Raw genomic sequence first — 18,745 nt, 5'->3', positions numbered from 1 at the left:
ACGGGAGAGAAGCCCCCGCGAACGGTGGTGAAACTATCGCTCCCTGTTTCACGGCGTATATATTTCTAAAATGCCATCAAAATGTTTCATTTCTGTGTCTAAAAGTAGAATACCGACTCACTTGAAGCATTGCAATAATCTAAGGAAGCTACAAAAACGGTAAGTACTCACAAATACTCTTTTTTCACGTAAATTTGTTGCATTGTCTTTTTTGAACTCTCATATTCTTTGAAACGCATAAAATACAATATTCAATGTGCGTTCCTTTTCCTAACGGTTAGCACGAACGTCACAATGTTGATTTGCGTGCCCTTTATGCAAGTGTGTGTGAGAATTCACTGTCGCTCTGATTAAGTTGTGAGAGTGAACATTTTTTCATTTGGCGCGTTTGGTAATCAAACCAAAAATTACCATCTCACGCCAAATCATTTTAAGTTTGGTAAAATCGGCAATTTTAAGTGATAACAAGTCAAGTTTTTCACTGTTCCGACCTTACATGGTAAGGCGTATTAATATAAGGAGTAAACAAGTTTATTACCGTTTTTATCTTTAGATTAAACAGACAAAAAAAACTTTTCAAGTAAATTTACGATTATATCACCTTTCTGCGTATACACACATAACCATTCAAACTTTGTCAAATCAAAGATATTCTATCTATGTATTGTGTTGTAAAGTTCCAAATAATAAGGGTTTTTTAGGAAACAATTTTTTCCCTACCGAGAAAACACAAGGCCTCTAAGTCTATAATAGCCAGGTAACATTTAAACACCCAAATGAGGCAAAAATTGTGAGGCGCATATGACGCCGTTCTATTTGTATAAAGAACAGTAACTTTAAATTCAGTAAATTTAAATGATTCACCATTTCATATATTTATTACGCGTCAATACATCTTAAACAATAGGTCGAATCGTGGATTCGTTGAATAATATTTGTATTTAAGTATTATATTTCAACCCATTGACGTAATTTTTTTCAATAGCGTTTGTCGTTAAATGAATATAACTATTATTTCCAACGGCTAGTTATATTGCACGATAGCTACTGCCATGGTTAAAACAGATTATTGTTTAGTTAACACTGAATAATTTAACAAATATATAAATTTTAAAAAAACTTTCTTTTATTTTTTGTGGTCAATATTATTAATATGTATAGATATTCTATCAAATATAAAATTTTTAAATCTACCAAATAAATCCGCATTCGATTTTCTCGAAAACGAAACTCAAATAAAAAAAAAAGTGGGTGTGTCAAGCCTACGCAAGACAGAAGTGAAACTTCTAGTATTCCTCTCTCTCTATTTTCAAATTTAATTTATTCCTCTCTCTCTATTTTCAAATTAACCGTATGAACCACAATCAATTACGTATTTCACTCGTATTACACTCACGACGCAGTATACTAACCAAGCAGCTGATGCTTGGCGTGGCGCAGTTCGCTGGTGTCTGAGAGAGAGGAAAGAAGAGAAGAGAGAGAACGTTCGTGAGCGGCTCCCCCACCTCAACAAGCGCATATGGTGAGAGAGGGACAGTGAACGGTGAGCGGTGGTGGGGGTACCCGCATTTTCGTGTCGATCCTGACTCGGTTTTACTCCGTCCCCGAATCCATTACGCGCCTAAAGAAGTTTCACTTCAAAAAATCAGAACCCAAAATTGACTTTAAATGAACGGTAGATTCATTCACAAGTTATACCGTTTATACCACGAGTTTCCGAACACCGTGCAAAACAACCTTTCTTTGTATGGGAAATGTTTCTCAAATGCGATTCGTAAAGCCAAAAGCCGTTCAAATCTAATTAGATTTAACAACAGCAAGTGAATGATAAAAATTTATAAAAAATGTCAAAGTAAATGCTTTACCAAAATAGTAGGTTCTGCAAATAAGTAACACCTTTTTACTAAGCTGTTTGTTTTACTTAATATTTCCGATTTCCGATTGCGTACGTGATGATGCGCGACATGATGAACGCACATTTGACGTTGTATTTTGACAAGTTCATTAATGTACAACTACCGCCCTCTAGCGACAAAAAAATGAAGAGATTTTGACTGTTTGAGAAAATCCGCTTTCATATAACAAGCGCTTAAGTCACTTGACATCGTATAAACTCGACTATTGCACATTTAAAAATGATCTGTTTCAGTATAATTGGGGTAGCGCCGTGTACGGAAACCAACGTTAAAGAGTAGCATACCGGTAGGCGACTTGTGGTTGCATCGCAGTCACGTAGCTTGTAAAAACATCTGTGTGGGAAGGGCCTAAATCCAAAAAGAAACGGGCAACGATTACCCACTATTAAATTAATAGAAGGAATTCCAATACACCTTATACGTAAGCTGAGAATGTGTGTCTTTCTTTCTTTTTTAAATTAATGTCTACTTAAAACTAATTAAATCAACACTTCATTCCAAAATTTCATCCTTAGATATCATTACTGTTCTGAAAAAACATCAAACAAAAATCAAATTTTTCTCATATTATCAAAAATCTCTTTAAAAGGAAAATTTACGCAATTCATGTGCAAAGTTATCACAATATTAAGCCGCAAAGATAAAATTACCCATTTATCCCTCAGGCCTCTGGCGTATTGACCGTCATATTTCTTAAAGACGCTGTCGGAAGTTCGGAGAAGTTGTGTGTATTTTAACTTTGCAATAAAATCCAAATAAATAAAATATTTTTGCACCGATCTGAAAACTAAAAAAGTTTTTGAAATGTGATCAAATTAGCTTTCAAACTTTATTATTAGAAATAAACATTAAAAAAATAATAATAATAATTTTAAGTCAAACGTGAAAAAATTTTAAAAGATGGCAAACCCTTTTTAGTCAAATAATTATAAACATTAACCTCACTTTTGTGTCGATTCATGTAAAAATAATAATTAATAAAAAAACACAAAGTTTGATATTTTTTTCTCAAATTTCATTCGCAACCGTTATTAGTTAAATTTCTAACTATAATAGTAGTGGAGACACTATTTCACTAAAGCGGTTCCCAAAATGGTTAAGGGTTACAGTTAGCCTATAAAGCTATAAAAGTTACCCACTAAACTGCAAACTTTCCCATAAAGTGGAAAAATTTAACCATTATTGGTGAAGTTACGCAATTAACGAGAAGAGCTACACATTTTCTATCGTAACACATTGGGCACACATCCGTTGCATGGCGGGCGTCATATTTTCTAATAACAATATGGCAACCTTATTTGCACGTCATGAAAAATTACAATTATTTAATTTAGCTGCAAAATTAAAGGAGAATGGGCGAAATTGCCCGAAAAAGGACAATTTAACTGTTTAAGGAGTGAAGTTACCCATAAGGAGATAAGTTATTCATTAAAACATCGACAGACACTTGCCGGCAAACAGAAGTTCGTATTTTGTTTTGATGAAAATTTAAACTCCTGTCTATTATGTTTTATCACATCTACTCAAAAACGACGTCATGAATGTGTTATTGAGCAATGTCACTTGTGAGGGGCAAAGTTACTTATAAAATTTAAAATTACACATGAAGGGAAAAGTGACAAAGTTACCCATGAGGGTTAAAGATACCGATTAAGGTTCAAAGTTAGTTACCCTGAGTGGAAAAATTTAGCATTAATGGTTAAGTTACCCAAATGTGGGCAATTTTATCCAGTTAGGGGCAATGTTACCCAAATGGCTAAGTTTTTCATTAGGAGGCCAAACGGGAAAATTTTGGCACAATGTTAAACTATGACGAGATGTTGATTGGACTAGAACGAGGAATGTCCGATGCTCTGGATGACTCCAAGAAGCTCCCGGTAGAGGAAACAGGAGCGAGAAGTCGGCTTGCAGATCTCCCGGTGGTCCAAGGAAACCCCAAACACGCTGCCCACTCCGGGGTCTGCAAAGGAAAACAAAATCATTTTAGGACCAGGAACTCTGTAGGACAGGATAGCTGGAGGCTCCCCCCTACCACGCACCAGGAACCAGGAACTCCTCGCGCTGGAACACATTCACAAACGGGTGTGTTGAACTTACCGGCTGACTGCAGCGGCACGATCCTTAGGTAGATGGCCCCCATTAAGGTCCTCCGCGTCTCCGTGTAGGACAGGATAGCTGGAGGCTCCCCCCCACCACGCACCAGGAACCAGGAAATCCTCGCGTTGGAGCACATTCACAAACGGGTGTGTTGAACTTACCGGCTGACTGCAGCGGCACGATCCTTAGGTAGATGGCCCCCATTAAGGTCCTCCGCGTCTCCATGTAGGACAGGATAGCTGGAGGCTCCCCCCCACCACGCACCAGGAACCAGGAACTCCTCGCGCTGGAGCACATTCACAAACGGGTGTGTTGAACTTACCGGCTGACTGCAGCGGCACGATCCTTAGGTAGATGGCCCCCATTAAGGTCCTCCGCGTCTCCGTGTAGGACAGGATAGCTGGAGGCTCCCCCCCACCACGCACCAGGAACCAGGAAATCCTCGCGTTGGAGCACATTCACAAACGGGTGTGTTGAACTTACCGGCTGACTGCAGCGGCACGATCCTTAGGTAGATGGCCCCCATTAAGGTCCTCCGCGTCTCCGTGTAGGACAGGATAGCTGGAGGCTCCCCCCCACCACGCACCAGGAACCAGGAACTCCTCGCGCTGGAGCACATTCACAAACGGGTGTGTTGAACTTACCGGCTGACTGCAGCGGCACGATCCTTAGGTAGATGGCCCCCATTAAGGTCCTCCGCGTCTCCGTGTAGGACAGGATAGCTGGAGGCTCCCCCCCACCACGCACCAGGAACCAGGAAATCCTCGCGTTGGAGCACATTCACAAACGGGTGTGTTGAACTTACCGGCTGACTGCAGCGGCACGATCCTTAGGTAGATGGCCCCCATTAAGGTCCTCCGCGTCTCCGTGTAGGACAGGATAGCTGGAGGCTCCCCCCCACCACGCACCAGGAACCAGGAACTCCTCGCGCTGGAGCACATTCACAAACGGGTGTGTTGAACTTACCGGCTGACTGCAGCGGCACGATCCTTAGGTAGATGGCCCCCATTAAGGTCCTCCGCGTCTCCGTGTAGGACAGGATAGCTGGAGGCTCCCCCCCACCACGCACCGCCCCCAGGAACCTATCGTGCAGCCGGAGCACGAAGTCACTCTCTACAACAAAGCAATACAGCATGCAGTGAGCTATTATCCGTATACTGCATTTGTTTGCTTATCGGAACAACTCATATTCTCTCAGAGAAATCCTTATCTCCCTTACTGTAATGGTGAGAAATATCAACTAAACGATGTAAGATAGAAAACACACCAAGCTTAATACATATTCAAATATAGAAATTAACCAGAGAATAATTCAAATGTATACCTAAACGAAACCAAAGGTTCTGACTGCAATTTGAGAAAAATTTATTTAAAACTTATTTAATTATTTTTATATGAAATGACAAAAAAGGTTGCAGTAATAAAACCTTTTTTTCATTATCAGTAGTTTTAGTTCAGTGCTAGACGAAAAAACGTAAAGTGAGCCACTTTAAAACATTTTAGGTTTGATTTAAAATTTTTAATATTTATTAAATTATGTATTTATTTCTAACTCGCTGACATGTACCCCGGCGTTGCTTGGAGTTAACCTTAGGAGATAGACATATACCATCATGGACTTTTCTGTAGGTCTTTATAAGATATACAATTCCTTCGTATATTATTTTGATGCATAGACATATGAATATTAGTAGACCTGCCCTAAGTGATTAAAAGCGTATTATCCCCACTCCCCATACCGGTTCCATTGGAGCCGGCTGTGCTCGCGTATGGCCTCAAGTGAAATTTGAAAACGTGACGTCATCATTCTTGTGCGAACTATGGTCGAGGCATCATCGGTTCATTTTACGAAATAACACTGCAAAATGTCGACTTGTGATATGAAAACTTGTAAAAATAGATGTGAAAAAGAGAATAAACCCAATTGTCGTATTACATTCCATAAGTAAGCATTATTTTACTTTATTTTAAGCTTATTCACACCGTATTATATGGATCAGTTTTAGAAACATATACTATCACATCACAATGTAGCGATTCTCAAGTGTGCTCATCGTTGTTTACTGGGGTAAGTAAATTATGAAACATTTGTAAAAGTGTCTTAACTAAATACTCTGAAACTAACTACGACTCTGAAAATAGAAGCTGCCTTACTTTGCCGAATTTGGACTTCGCAAATTAGTTCATAACGTGGCGAGTAATTTGCGCTCCCATGTAAATATGTCTATTCATTCAAAAGCAGATTTTACTTTTAAGAACTAAATGGTGATATTATAATGCGAGATGCCTATTTACTGTCAGATTGATTTATTGACGAATCACAGTCAGCCTTACCCCCTTCGTTCTTCAACAGTTGATTTTACCCCTCGCCATTATCTTCTCGTCTATTAATTCCTATGTCTGTGTTTAGATGTATCTCATAAGGTTTAGCCAGCGTTGTTAGCAACGCCCAAAAATATTTAATTTACGACTTGATTACAAAACATCGACTTTTCTCTACTTTCTACAAATATAATATGCATGTATTATATACATAAACCTTTCGGAAGAAAATTTCTAAATGATAGTGAAAACCCTATCAAAATCTGGTGCGTAGTTTAGAAGAACTAAGCGCACAAACAGACTTGAAAATAGCGTCTTTTTCTAATACTATTTAAAGATAATAACATTTGAAGGCATATTTAATCCCCTTTCAAAAACAGTTTTTATTTTTATTTATTTGGATTTTATCGAGTAGCGGAAATTCACACAATTCCTCCGACTTTCTGACAGCATATTTAAGAAATGTAGCGGTCAATATGCCAGAGGAGAGAAGGGTTAAGATAAACGTATACGTTTGTAAATAAATAGTAACAAATAGATTTGTCCGTATGAAATTCCATTCTTTCAAGAAATTCATACCAACAAAATATTGTATCGGTGATCAATTTGTATGCCTTTTTTAAAAGAAATGAGTTTTTATACGCACGGAGAAAAATGATCCTATTAAAAAAGTGACGGCATACCAAATTCCTGATAAAATATTAGTCATTCAGAATATATCGAGAAGAATCGAATCTTTTCATAATAAATATCACTAAGGAATGCAACAATGTCAAAATTTGTACGAACATGTGTTCCGTCGTCCTCAAAAAACAATCGATTTTTACTAATGATACTTTGTAATTAAGTAAAGATTAAAACCAAACAAATTTTTATTTGGGTGTTGTTAAAAGGTAAATGATTATTTTATTCTCTCATAGATGTCAGTATAAGCGATGTAATGTCTCCATACCAAATCACTAATATGATTTATTATAAATTCAATGTCAAATTCAGTCAAAAAATGCCAATAAACGGTGAATTTTGTCTTGAGGTCATTTAAAGTGTCTTTCTTCACAACCACCAAGTCCTAATTATTTGACACTTTGTTCGGAACTCTTAAAATTCATTCGTTATAGGCCTGCAGTCCCATTTTTAACAGCAAAACGAATAATTTTTAATAACTAGATTTTTATAAATTGATAAGAGTTCACATCAGTAAGTTTTCTCCGTGTTGACAAAACCACTGAAAATAAGGTATTCATATTGCATATATACGAAACATAACTTTTTTTCTTGCCGTCTATGAATAACAGGATATGAATAATTTTAAGTTTACCAGCTGGAATGAACCTCCAAAAATTATATCCTACACAAGGAACTTTGTTGTTGAATTCCAAAACAATCGTTTTTCTAATTGGATTCTATTAAAGGTTAAACGCGGCGCTAGTTATATTCTACGTGTTCATCAGTGGCGGTTCTTCCCTTAGATCAATTGGTGTTTGACCCACCAAAATTATAAGACAATGTGCATCAAACAATTGGTCTTATTCATAATATATATAAAATGTAACGCAAAACAGCGGCGGCGGCGAGTGACTAGTAGTGACATCTGTTGTCTCAAATAGAAGCTTTCATTCACAAGTCCAAACGATTCGCTGGGTCAATTTAAAGAATGTCCACTTTGGCATCTTTTGTCCCTATGCGCGCCATAGAATAAACGAGATGGCACTATATTTTTCGTCGAAGTAAAAATTAGGTACCGAAGAAAGCTTAGGGACGCTTAGGTAATGACCGTGGGGGAGACAACACGATGAATATTATATGTTTTACAGAGATGGTGACATAAATAAATGTTGGTTTTTCATTTTACACGCTTGTAGTGTGTGGAACAATGGTTGTTTTTCAATTGGATAGTTCGGGAAAGGTTTGGAATAATTATTTATGTTGTTATCGATTTAGAATGAAGCTGAAGAATGTAACAAACCAAAAAACGTAAAAGATCATTGTCAAATAGAATCAAACTCTTATTTAATTTACTTTAATGTTGTGCACAACTACATTAAAACTTAATATCTTAAAAATAATTTGCCGTAAGTACGTGGATTGTGTATTTATTTCCAATTTACCATATTAACATAATATGTATTTAGAGTCCGCGACGCAACAAATTGATATAGATAATAATATATGGGCATTTTTCACAATATCAAATAAAGATTAGTCACACATTTTTTCAAATGACTTATCACGACTGGATCCTTCCGCCTCTGGTGTTCATAGATGGCGTTAATTAATTAATTTTATTAAAATACGCTTTTTGCAAGGTGTTGCTTTACAATATTAAGACAAATTATTTGTTTGCGTCTGTACATACGCAATGTGAATAGGAATAAATAGTTTTGATAGTTTAAACAGTCAATTCTTTCGAGAAAGGCAGACAAATACAATATTGTACCCACAGACATATGAATATTAATAGACGAGAAGTTAAGGACGAGGGGTTAAAACAAGAGTTGCGGGACGCAGAGAGGAAAGCTGACTGTGATTCGTCAATAAATCAATCTGACAGTAAATAGGCATCTCGCATTATAATATCACCATTTAGTTCTTAAAAGTAAAATCTGCTTTTGAATGAATAGACATTTTTACATGGGAGCGCAAATTACTCGCCACGTTATGAACAAATTTGCGAAGTCCAAATTCGGCAAAATAAATTTCTTCTATTTTCAGAGCCGAATATTTCGTTTACGTATTTAGTTAAGACACTTTTATAAATGTTCATAATTTACTTCCCAGCAACCAACCAGCTTTGTGTTTCGCGTCCAGACGTATCTCGATGTGATAGTATATGTTTCTACAACTGATCCATATTATACGATGTGAATATGCTTAAAATAAAGTAAAATAATGCTTATAATATGGAATGTAATACGACAATTGGGTTTATTCTCTTTTTCACATCTATTTTTACAAGTTTTCATAACACAAGCCACCATTTTGCCGTGTTATTTCGTAAAATGAACCGATGATGCCTCGACCATAGTTCGCACAAGAATGATGACGTCACGTTTTCTAAATTCACGGGAGGCCAGACGCGGGCCCAGCCGGCTCCAATGGAACCGGTATGGGGAGTGGGGAATAATACGCTTTTAATCACTTAGGGCAGGTCTACTAATATTCATATGTCTATGATTGTACCGATGATTCAACAATAAATATTGTACTTGCAGCACGTTGCGGTAGTAATCTCAGTATCACGCTGCTGAAAGACCACTAATCTATAGGCCCTGGGCGAAAAATAATTTCACTCAGGGCCTATGTCATCTTTGGGGATGCTGTGTGTAGGTTTTTTTTAGGAAATGAAAGAGAGAAAGATCTGGAAAGAAGAAAGTAATGAAGGATGTGTAGGAATCTGATGGTCTGTGTGTCCAGAAGAGGCGGAAGTTTGAATTCATCCCTCCCTTTGCGGTGCACGACGATGGGTCCGCTGTCAAGACCTAGACAAACCTCACCCCATGCACCCCTGTTGAACCACTTAGGGTGACCTGCGGTAGAGGTGTTGGTTATCCAATGATTGGGGGGGCTGTACCCATACCCGCCTCCCAGCTTGGAACAGCTTCAGCCGTTGCTAACTTCGCTAGTTATACATTTAATTAAGGAGTTGGCATTAGGTAAAAACCTTATAATTTGGGAGTGGTTAGTAATTAGGGAAAAGTCCGTGACTACAAATCCAAAGGTTGCGAGTTCGCGTGCGCAGGTAAATTTAATTTAATTAATTTTTTGTTATTTCACATGTAATTTATATAAAATAATATTACTTGCGGCATGTTCCAGAAGAAAAAATTAGTGTAGGTACCTTTTTAAAGTTACACTATGTATTATTTCATTTTATTAGTATGCATATTAGTTATTGGCAAAGAATATAATTAGATAAAGAGGCTTTGAAACGTGCAGACCGTGAAAGGGTAGTCGGAAAAAGATCATATTTCTGTGAAACGTACGGAAAGTGAAAAGACCATGAAAAGAAAGTGAAACAACCATTTGATAAAAGATCATATTTCTGTGAAACATACGGCACGTAAAAGACCGTGAAAGGACCATGAAAAGACCGTGAAAGGACGGTTAAAAGACCGTGAAAAGAAAGTGAAAAAACAATTGGAAAAAGATCATATTTCTGTGAAACGTACGGAACGTGAAAGACCGTGAAAGGACCGTGAAAAGAAAGTGATAGGACATTGAAAGGACGGTTGGAAATAGATGAACGTGAAAAGACTGTGAAAAGACCGTGAAAAGACCGTGAAAGGACCGGGAAAGGACCGTGAAAGGACGGTTGGAAACATATCATATTTCTGATTTGAATTTGATAAATGCTGCCCATGAAAAATATATATATTTTTTTTTTCCTGTTAAAAACTTTATTTTTATCGTATTGCGTAATAGTATTTTCATTATTTCAAATTAACAAATAAATACACTCCACGTTAAACCAGAGAAGGTAAATAGGAAAGTTAGTCAGTTGGTTGGTTACCATGTTGAATCTCTTCCAGTTCTGAAGACACTCTGAGCAGGAAGGGCAACTTGATGTTGGCCAGGGGAGAGCCGCGATGGGGCACCGAATAGAAGACGAGCGCACGGCTGCTGAGGTAAATACGCGCCCCCGGAGAACTGGGACCCAGGGTGCTCCACGACTCGAACCCTGGAAACAGATTACAGATATCATGAAAATAACCCTCTTCAACAGTGATCTCTTTCCATATTCTGGAAATAAAATTATAGATGACTAGAATGGCAGAAACTGTATCACTCTGGTCAAAGACCAAGTTCCAAAATCGAAACGTTTCTTGAAATAGCTGTTTATTTGTTTACATCATAAATGGTTTCATAATTGACATTCACAAGCCATTGATACATTGAATTACCATACTAGACAACTGCCTGTTTCATGGTGACCATTCCACTAGTGCGGAGCGAAAAAATTTTGTTTTTAATTTCGTGTTTCTTATAATACCAATGGATGGCTTTGACAGTACACTTTTAAGTACACAAAATAACTTCAAATTCACTGACCCTAAATTTTTTCAAAAAATATCGTTTATTTCAGATATTGCAGGTAGACAGACACCTCTGTTAGTCCAGTTTGAACGTGGCAACATATATTTTTTTTTTCACCCATCCAACTTTTCAATCAGTGAGTGGTATATCTATGCAATCAGTCACAGACAGACATCAGCGCGGAGCGCACATTCGTCGAAATAATCGTGCAAACTCCATTGTGATCGGATTGTAATATGCCTAAAACAAGAAAGAATTTATTGTGTCCTGTGTTTCGTAGCCCAGAAAAGTTAATAGACAATGCGTTACCAACTTATTTGGATTTAATAAACTATATTTGTGGATTAGAAATGACTTCAGTGGCTATTCAATTGAAAAGATCTTTGAAAGACATAAGTGAAATAATTACAAGTGATTTAATGAAGTTGTGGAATAAAGCCTCTATTCCAATTATAAACATCAAATGGCACATAGACTAATCTGGTATTATTATCACAAGTACGAAAACTTAAAGAAATGTCGAATATGCAAAAAAATCTCTTTGACATTGCAGACGGCAAAACCTCTATGCCATGTACAAGTACGTTTGGATCGTATTCTGTAATAATCTCTTTGACATTGCTGTGTACAAGTGCGTTTGTATGGATTCCTGAAAAAAATCTCTTTGACATTGCCGTGTGTAAGTGCGTTTGTATCGATTTCTGTACAAATCTCTTTGACATTGCTGTGTGCAAGTGCGTTTGTCTCGATTTCTGTAAATGTTTAGTAAAAATTCCCAAGAAGAAGCTGGAATTCTCGCAAAACGTATATTGGCTCAAAAGATTTAGTGGCAACCCAGGCTTTGGAGCGCAAGCAATTACCACTGATATAGAAGAATAAATTACTTCAAAAACAGACTGTTAAGAAATCTCAAAGCCTCTCAGCAGATACTACATTGACTGAAAGAACCTCGAATTACAATAGTGTAAAATCCTCAGAATTCAGATTTTTATACATTTTCACCAGTAGACATCGAAATCACAAAAAAAGTAGATATGACAGAACTGGTGTTTCTGCATCAACTTCAAGATATTGTTTTGATTTCTAAGCAAGATTCCTTTAAAATAATTGATAGAAGTAAATTACGACGCAAACGCTGAAAAGGCCAAGAAGAGTTGCACGGAACGCAGAGTTCAAGCATCAAGAGTTCTGACAGGACCATTGTGCACGATACACGATAACAAGTACCTAATATTATAGTCATTTTGAATAAAGGTTAAACAATGCAAAGTAAGATTTTGAGCCTTACTAATAAACGTGTTACAAACCTTACACAACCGATAACCAACCCTTAATGTAGAGTAATGGTTGTTTCTCAACTGCACATAATTTAGAACACGTCCATTGGTAAGGGCGTGGAAATATAAACATTAAACAGATTTTTCGGGATGTACTCCACGTTATACGGGGGCTAGATGTTAACAAAGCTAGTGGACCTGATGGAATACCTGCCCTGGTATTGCAGAGGTGTGCTGCGGAAATAGTTCCAGTTTTGACAAAGCTCTTCAAAATGTCCCTGAAGTGTGGCACTGTGCCCTCTGGTTGGAAAAAAGCGGTCATTCACCCTATTCCCAAGAAAGGTGACCGCTCCAACCCGGCCAACTACCGCCCCATAGCGATCACATCAGTTCTGTCCAAAGTGATGGAACGTGTGATCAACGACAAACTGCTCACATACCTCGAGAAGAACAAAATTATCAACGACCGTCAATACGGATTCCGGCGGAACCGCTCGTGCGGTGATCTTCTCGCGTATGTGACGCATGTTTGGGGGCGGTGCCTGGAACGTCACGGTGAGACCCAAACGGTCGCACTAGACATATCCAAGGCCTTTGACCGGGTCTGGCACCGAGGACTTGTCAACAAATTGCCTTCTTACGGACTTCCCGTATCCCTGTGTACGTGGATTGCTGCCTTTTTAAGGGATAGGTCGATTCAGGCGGTTGCTGACGGTTTCACCTCTTCCTCACACTCCATAAATGCTGGCGTCCCCCAGGGATCGGTTCTGTCTCTGATTTTGTTTTTGTTGCACATCAATGACCTTTTGACATGTGCACCGATTTATTGTTACGCGGATGACAGTACAGTTCATGATAACTTTTTGTTTGACAAGCGCCCAAAGGGCACACAAACTCCAACGGATTGGAGGGCTTTGAAGCAGAGAATGGACGGTTATCTCGAGAGTATTTCCTCCAGGGGTAAAAATAATCTCGTCGAATTTAATGTTTCAAAGACCCAATCCTGTCTGATTACGTCTAAAAGGGATCCAAATGATAATCTAGTCTCCTTCAACGGAAGCAATCTTCCGAACAGGCCTTCCATTGATATGCTTGGTGTAACTATAAGTGACCAGCTCAGGTACGGGGGCTCCATCGAAGCCAGAGTAAAGTTGGCCTCTCAGAAGCTGGGCGTACTGTACAGGGCCCGCAGATACTTTAATAGTACACAACTGCTGACCCTGTACAAATCGCAAGTGTGCCCTACTGTCGAATTTGGCAGCCATCTCAGGTCCGGAGCCCCTAAATACCTGAAAAAACCCTTGACTCTGTGCAAAAACGGGCGGTCCGTTTGATAGATTCCCCAATCTTAACAAACGGACTGCAATCTTTAGAGCACAGGCGTCAGGTAGGTATGCTGTCCTTGTTCTATCGGTATTACAATGGAAGATGCTCTGAGGAACTAGCGTCATTGATCCCTTCGGCACCGGTGCGTAGTCGGGATACACGCCAAACGCGCGCCCAACATTTGTACATGGTTGACATTTGTCACATGCGAACGGGTCGCTTCTACGATTTGTTCTTAAGTTCAACAGCTCGGCTGTGGAACGAACTGCCGGCCTCTGTGTTTCCTCCCTCCTACAACATGGGACTCTTCAAGACCCATGTTCACTCCTTCCTCTCCACAAAAAGACCCTCCACACAGCATCCCCAAAGATGACATAGGCCCTGAGGGAAATTATTTTCTTCAGGGCCTCCTGTGTGGAGTTAATATAAAACAAAAAAAAACAAAAAAGATGCAGTTTTTAATTAATGTTTTAATTTCTTCATTAAAACAACTTTGTCCACAACTAAAGGAGTCAAATATTATCTACTAAATAAAATAAATAATACAAAAGTATTTGTTCCCCTTTTTTTCGATTACAATCCTCAAAAAAATTATCAGCATTTATAAAGAGAATAGATGAATGTCATAATTAAATAAGATCAAGATAAGTAATGCTGGAAAGAGATGAAAGCAATTAAGCTATCCAGATCTGTTTACCAAACATACTGACCAAAGCATGTTTGGTAAACAGATCTGGATAACCAGGCACACCTCCAAATTCCTCTTCCCCGTCTCTTTCCCCTCGCCGGTAACTGCAGGACTCACAACCTCACTAAAGCGCCCATTTTTTTACACTAAATAAACAGGAGAACTATATAGCCACTGCGCACTATTGTGAAGAACGTTAACCCCATGATCAATTTTGGAAAATATTCTTCAGTCTTTTTGGGAGATGTAATAAATCCCAACCTCACAAGGACTCATAAAATGTGTGCTATCTCATTTTGTATTATGGTGAGAAAAAGAGAAAACCCTGTTTTCAGTTTGCATTAAAAAATTTTGCAAAAATTTGCATTAAAATTTTTTTTAAAAATCCAAGTTTATTCCCAGGGCAGCAAGGAGAAAGAGGAATTAGTTTCTTACCATCAGCAAACATCTGCTTGATGAACAGTCCCCCCTTGGAGTGACCCACCCACACGATGGGTCGAGTGCCGGCCCCGTGAGCGTTCAGCTGCCGGATCATGTCCGCAGACCTCTCGCGGAGGGAGCTCCTGCAACATACATACAGTTATACCAATTCATTATAGCGCCCATTTGGGTAAGTCAATTATATTTGTGGCATGTTCCAGAGTGGAAGATGCTCTCAGTATTGACCTGGTGTAAGACCACCATTCAGAATTGAAACCTTGCTTGAAATGACTTTTGACGTGTTTGGTGATCAGATCTGAAAAGGCAGGAACCTCCCCACCCTCCCCTTCCCCATCTCCTTCCCTCCCCAATACCTTAAGCCTCACAACATTGGGGATGCCATGGTTTCACTGGTTCCTGACGGTTGGGAGCAGTTAGGAATATTGTTTGGTTGACTTTACTGACCTGTTGTATGGCTTGATCCAAATAGGTCTCCAGAGGTACTGGTCCGTTGTGTAACTCAATGAGATGACCCTCGCTCCGGGATGGTCCAGGGGTATCCAGTCCCTCGGCCAGCAACTAGACAGCATGTCTTCCAGCTTCCCTTCGTTCTTCGACGATTTATCGTCCTTATTCTCAGGACCACAACTGCAAAAGCCATTGTTGAAATGACTATCGAATCTAATATCCAAATCGCTGCTCGAAAGCTCATCGTTTTCATTTCCTGATTCGAAAACTGAGCTGTCAGATTTCGAGCTACCATCGTTTAAGTTGATGAACTCGATTCGGCCGTCCTCAAAGTTGTGCAGCATTTCATCTTTTGGACGGTTGTGTAAGAAGTTCGGTTCGGAAATGGCCGTTTTGATGTAGCTCCCATCGCTCACTTCATATGGGGTGTCCAAACCATCAGAATCATCATTAAAATATTGAAACTGCTCGAGAAAATCGTACGTCAACTGGTCCAGTTCTTCGTTTACAATCCTCTCCTCTCTGCTTTCGATGGAGTCATTAAATCTAAATTGATTGTATTCTGGATTTACGTTAAAGAAGTCATTGTCTAATTCCACGTATTCGTCAAAAGAGCTTTTGTTGCTTGACGAAGACTTAGTTTCTGATGCGTCATCGTTCAATTTTCTTACTTTGCTAGTTTCATTGTCCATAATAATTTCTTCTGTTCTCAAATTCAGCATTGTGAATACTTTGCCAGCATCGTGTCTCCTTTTCATGCAATTGCTTACCGGTATATATTCGTCACCCTGAGACGAATTTGATTCTGATAAATCGTGGTTCGCCGGATCTAAGTCAATATAAAACAATAATTCATCTTTTGTACATAGTTCAACGCCGGCTTCCTTAAAATCTATCTTAACTAATTCCCGTATAGTGCAGCAATCTTCACATTTGCCTGATCCTAAAATATTAATAGTATTTTTTCTGGCACATTTATCACAATTAATGCTATCCTTTGGATGGATGGTGTCGGTTAAACCTAAGGTATTTTTATCACAGTCCACAAACCCGTCTTTGTCATGTTCGACGTTACCTGCGATCAAAACATCTTTTTTACAGCTAATATCACAAATTATTGCAGACGCATCACAGTCTAACTTAGTATAATCACTAATCTTTGAATCCTGAGTCAAATCGCTTGGTACAACAGTTGCCAGACCACCGTTAGTTTCTTTAACCAGATTATCGATAACTTCTGTAGGACCAACTCTGGTTTTGTCAGTTTTTTCATTCAAATCATCGACTTTGCCACTTATGGCAAGATCACAACTATTTTTAACACTTAATTCTAATGGAAATCTTTCATAATCTAGATTAATTTTAACATCTTTAAATTCGTCAGCATCTTCGGTATGCTTATTTTTATCCTTTTCACATTTATCGTCACGTTTTTCGGTAACATTAAAATACAATACGTCATCATCCGTGTCGCTTGAATCGTCGCATTTGCCGGATGTTTCCTTTGCTACTGGGCTAGCAGTTCTTTTTCTGTGAGTTCTATTTGGTGGTACTTTGTGGCCAGGGCTTTTTCTCTTATCTGATTTTGCAGACTGGCCAATGTTTTGGTTTTGGGTGCACTTTTTGCTTGTATGTTGTCCAGTCTTGCGTCTTTTTCCAGGAGTTCTGTCAGTTTGGCAGTTTGCGATTGGGTTGTGATCAGTGGTGCCGCAGGTGCTAGGGGCGGACATGGTCCTCTTAGGTTTCCGAATAGAGAGGTGGCAATTGGCGCATATGTCTTCTTTCTGGTCTGCTTCAGGAGGATGTTTCCGGAGTGACACTTTCTGAACTTCCCGGTATTTAGAGTGCCAGTCTCCTTGCCGCCAAGTTTTCACTGTTGACCCTGAAAATATATCGAAAACGAATTTTAAAAATATATTGTTATATTTTTTAGAGCACTGGACCATTGATAGGTTCTGCAGGTCCAAAATACTACAATGGGCTGGTAACGTAGAAAAAATGCCCGATTGTTTGTTTTTTTCAATTTCAATTTTCAGTCTCAAAATCACAAAATACATTTAAATGTTTTTAATCAAAACTTATAAACTCTTGCAAATCAATCAAGTATTCACACACTGGTCTGTTATCATTTATAATGTAATTATAATGTTAGGATATGATTGATTGCAGATATAGAAATCGTCAAGATCTTTGGCTTCAAGCAAAATTATTTATTAAAAAAAATCTGTATTATCTAATAATGCTGACACGAAATTGGTAATGGAGAAGATAATCATTTTTAAAGGTTGATAAGGATGATAATATCGGGGCAAAAAGATAATAACTTGACAAAATTATAATTAAAAAATCACAACTGCTCCTAACCGTCTGGAGCCAGTGTGACTATGGCATCCTCAATTAATAGTGTATTTTGTGTGGCTAAAGAGGTACTGGGAAGAGTAAAGAGATGGGGAAGTACCATGGCTATTCAGATCTGGTCACCAAACAAATGTAAAGCCATTTCAAGCATAGTTTCGATTCTGAATGGTGGTTTTTCATCAGCTGATACTCAAAGTATCTACCACGAAAAGGAAATTTATAGTTTAGGTTAGGTTAGGTTAGATTAGAAACCATTATTTATTTATTTGTTTTTTTAAAAGATACATTCCATTATATGGAAGGAAGCTTTGGACTGTCCAACTAGGAAGGTTTCCCGTTCTTGGACAGTCAAATTAACAGGTTTCAAATTATCATACATGTACACAATTACAATTACATAATATGTGAATACAAAGTGAATCCAAATAAGCATATCACTTTGTATACCTTATTCGAGAGATGATAGCCTCCATTCAAAGCTCTGGAAAAACTGTAACTCTGATTTGGATTCCTGGACATGTTGGTATCATGGGTAATGATATTGCGGATGCCTTGGCAAAACAAGGAGCGTCCAACCCTGTTGTTACCCTCGTAAACCACATTTCCCTATCTGACATTTTTTCCATCATCAAAGATAGATCCCGCAATGTTTGGGCAGAGTATTGGCACATTGCTAGTCAATCCAAGGGAGCCTGCTATGCCTCAATACAAAGAACTATTCCATCAATACCGTGGTTTCGGCAATTCCCCCATTTTTCCAAAAAATAAATTTCTTTACACATTCGAATGAGGATCGGACATTGTTCTGTTCCTTCCCACCTTTTTAAAATTCACGTCCT

General features: G+C 38.4%; 1 protein-coding gene across 1 annotated transcript in view; it reads right to left on the bottom strand.

Annotated features, from left to right (window-relative positions):
• Nucleotides 1-2,946: 2,946 nt before the first annotated feature.
• Nucleotides 2,947-18,745, bottom strand: part of LOC149414336 (uncharacterized) — a 73,205-nt gene continuing 57,406 nt past the window's right edge. Inside the window, exons 5-13 of the mRNA XM_089644139.1 lie at nucleotides 15,546-17,430; nucleotides 15,096-15,223; nucleotides 10,846-11,013; nucleotides 4,988-5,126; nucleotides 4,761-4,943; nucleotides 4,480-4,621; nucleotides 4,175-4,299; nucleotides 4,014-4,132; nucleotides 2,947-3,876 (exon numbers count right to left, since the gene is read on the bottom strand). Of these exons, the coding sequence (XP_089500265.1) occupies nucleotides 3,746-3,876; nucleotides 4,014-4,132; nucleotides 4,175-4,299; nucleotides 4,480-4,621; nucleotides 4,761-4,943; nucleotides 4,988-5,126; nucleotides 10,846-11,013; nucleotides 15,096-15,223; nucleotides 15,546-17,430 (3,020 nt within the window). The 3' untranslated portion in view covers nucleotides 2,947-3,745. The remainder of the gene's footprint in view (nucleotides 3,877-4,013; nucleotides 4,133-4,174; nucleotides 4,300-4,479; nucleotides 4,622-4,760; nucleotides 4,944-4,987; nucleotides 5,127-10,845; nucleotides 11,014-15,095; nucleotides 15,224-15,545; nucleotides 17,431-18,745) is intronic.

The sequence above is a fragment of the Hesperophylax consimilis genome, chromosome 20, assembly GCF_061612785.1.
Source record: "Hesperophylax consimilis isolate HC1 chromosome 20, BYU_Hcon_1.0, whole genome shotgun sequence".
Classification (NCBI taxonomy): Eukaryota; Metazoa; Arthropoda; class Insecta; order Trichoptera; family Limnephilidae; genus Hesperophylax; species Hesperophylax consimilis.
This window is presented reverse-complemented; position numbering and strand designations above follow the sequence as displayed.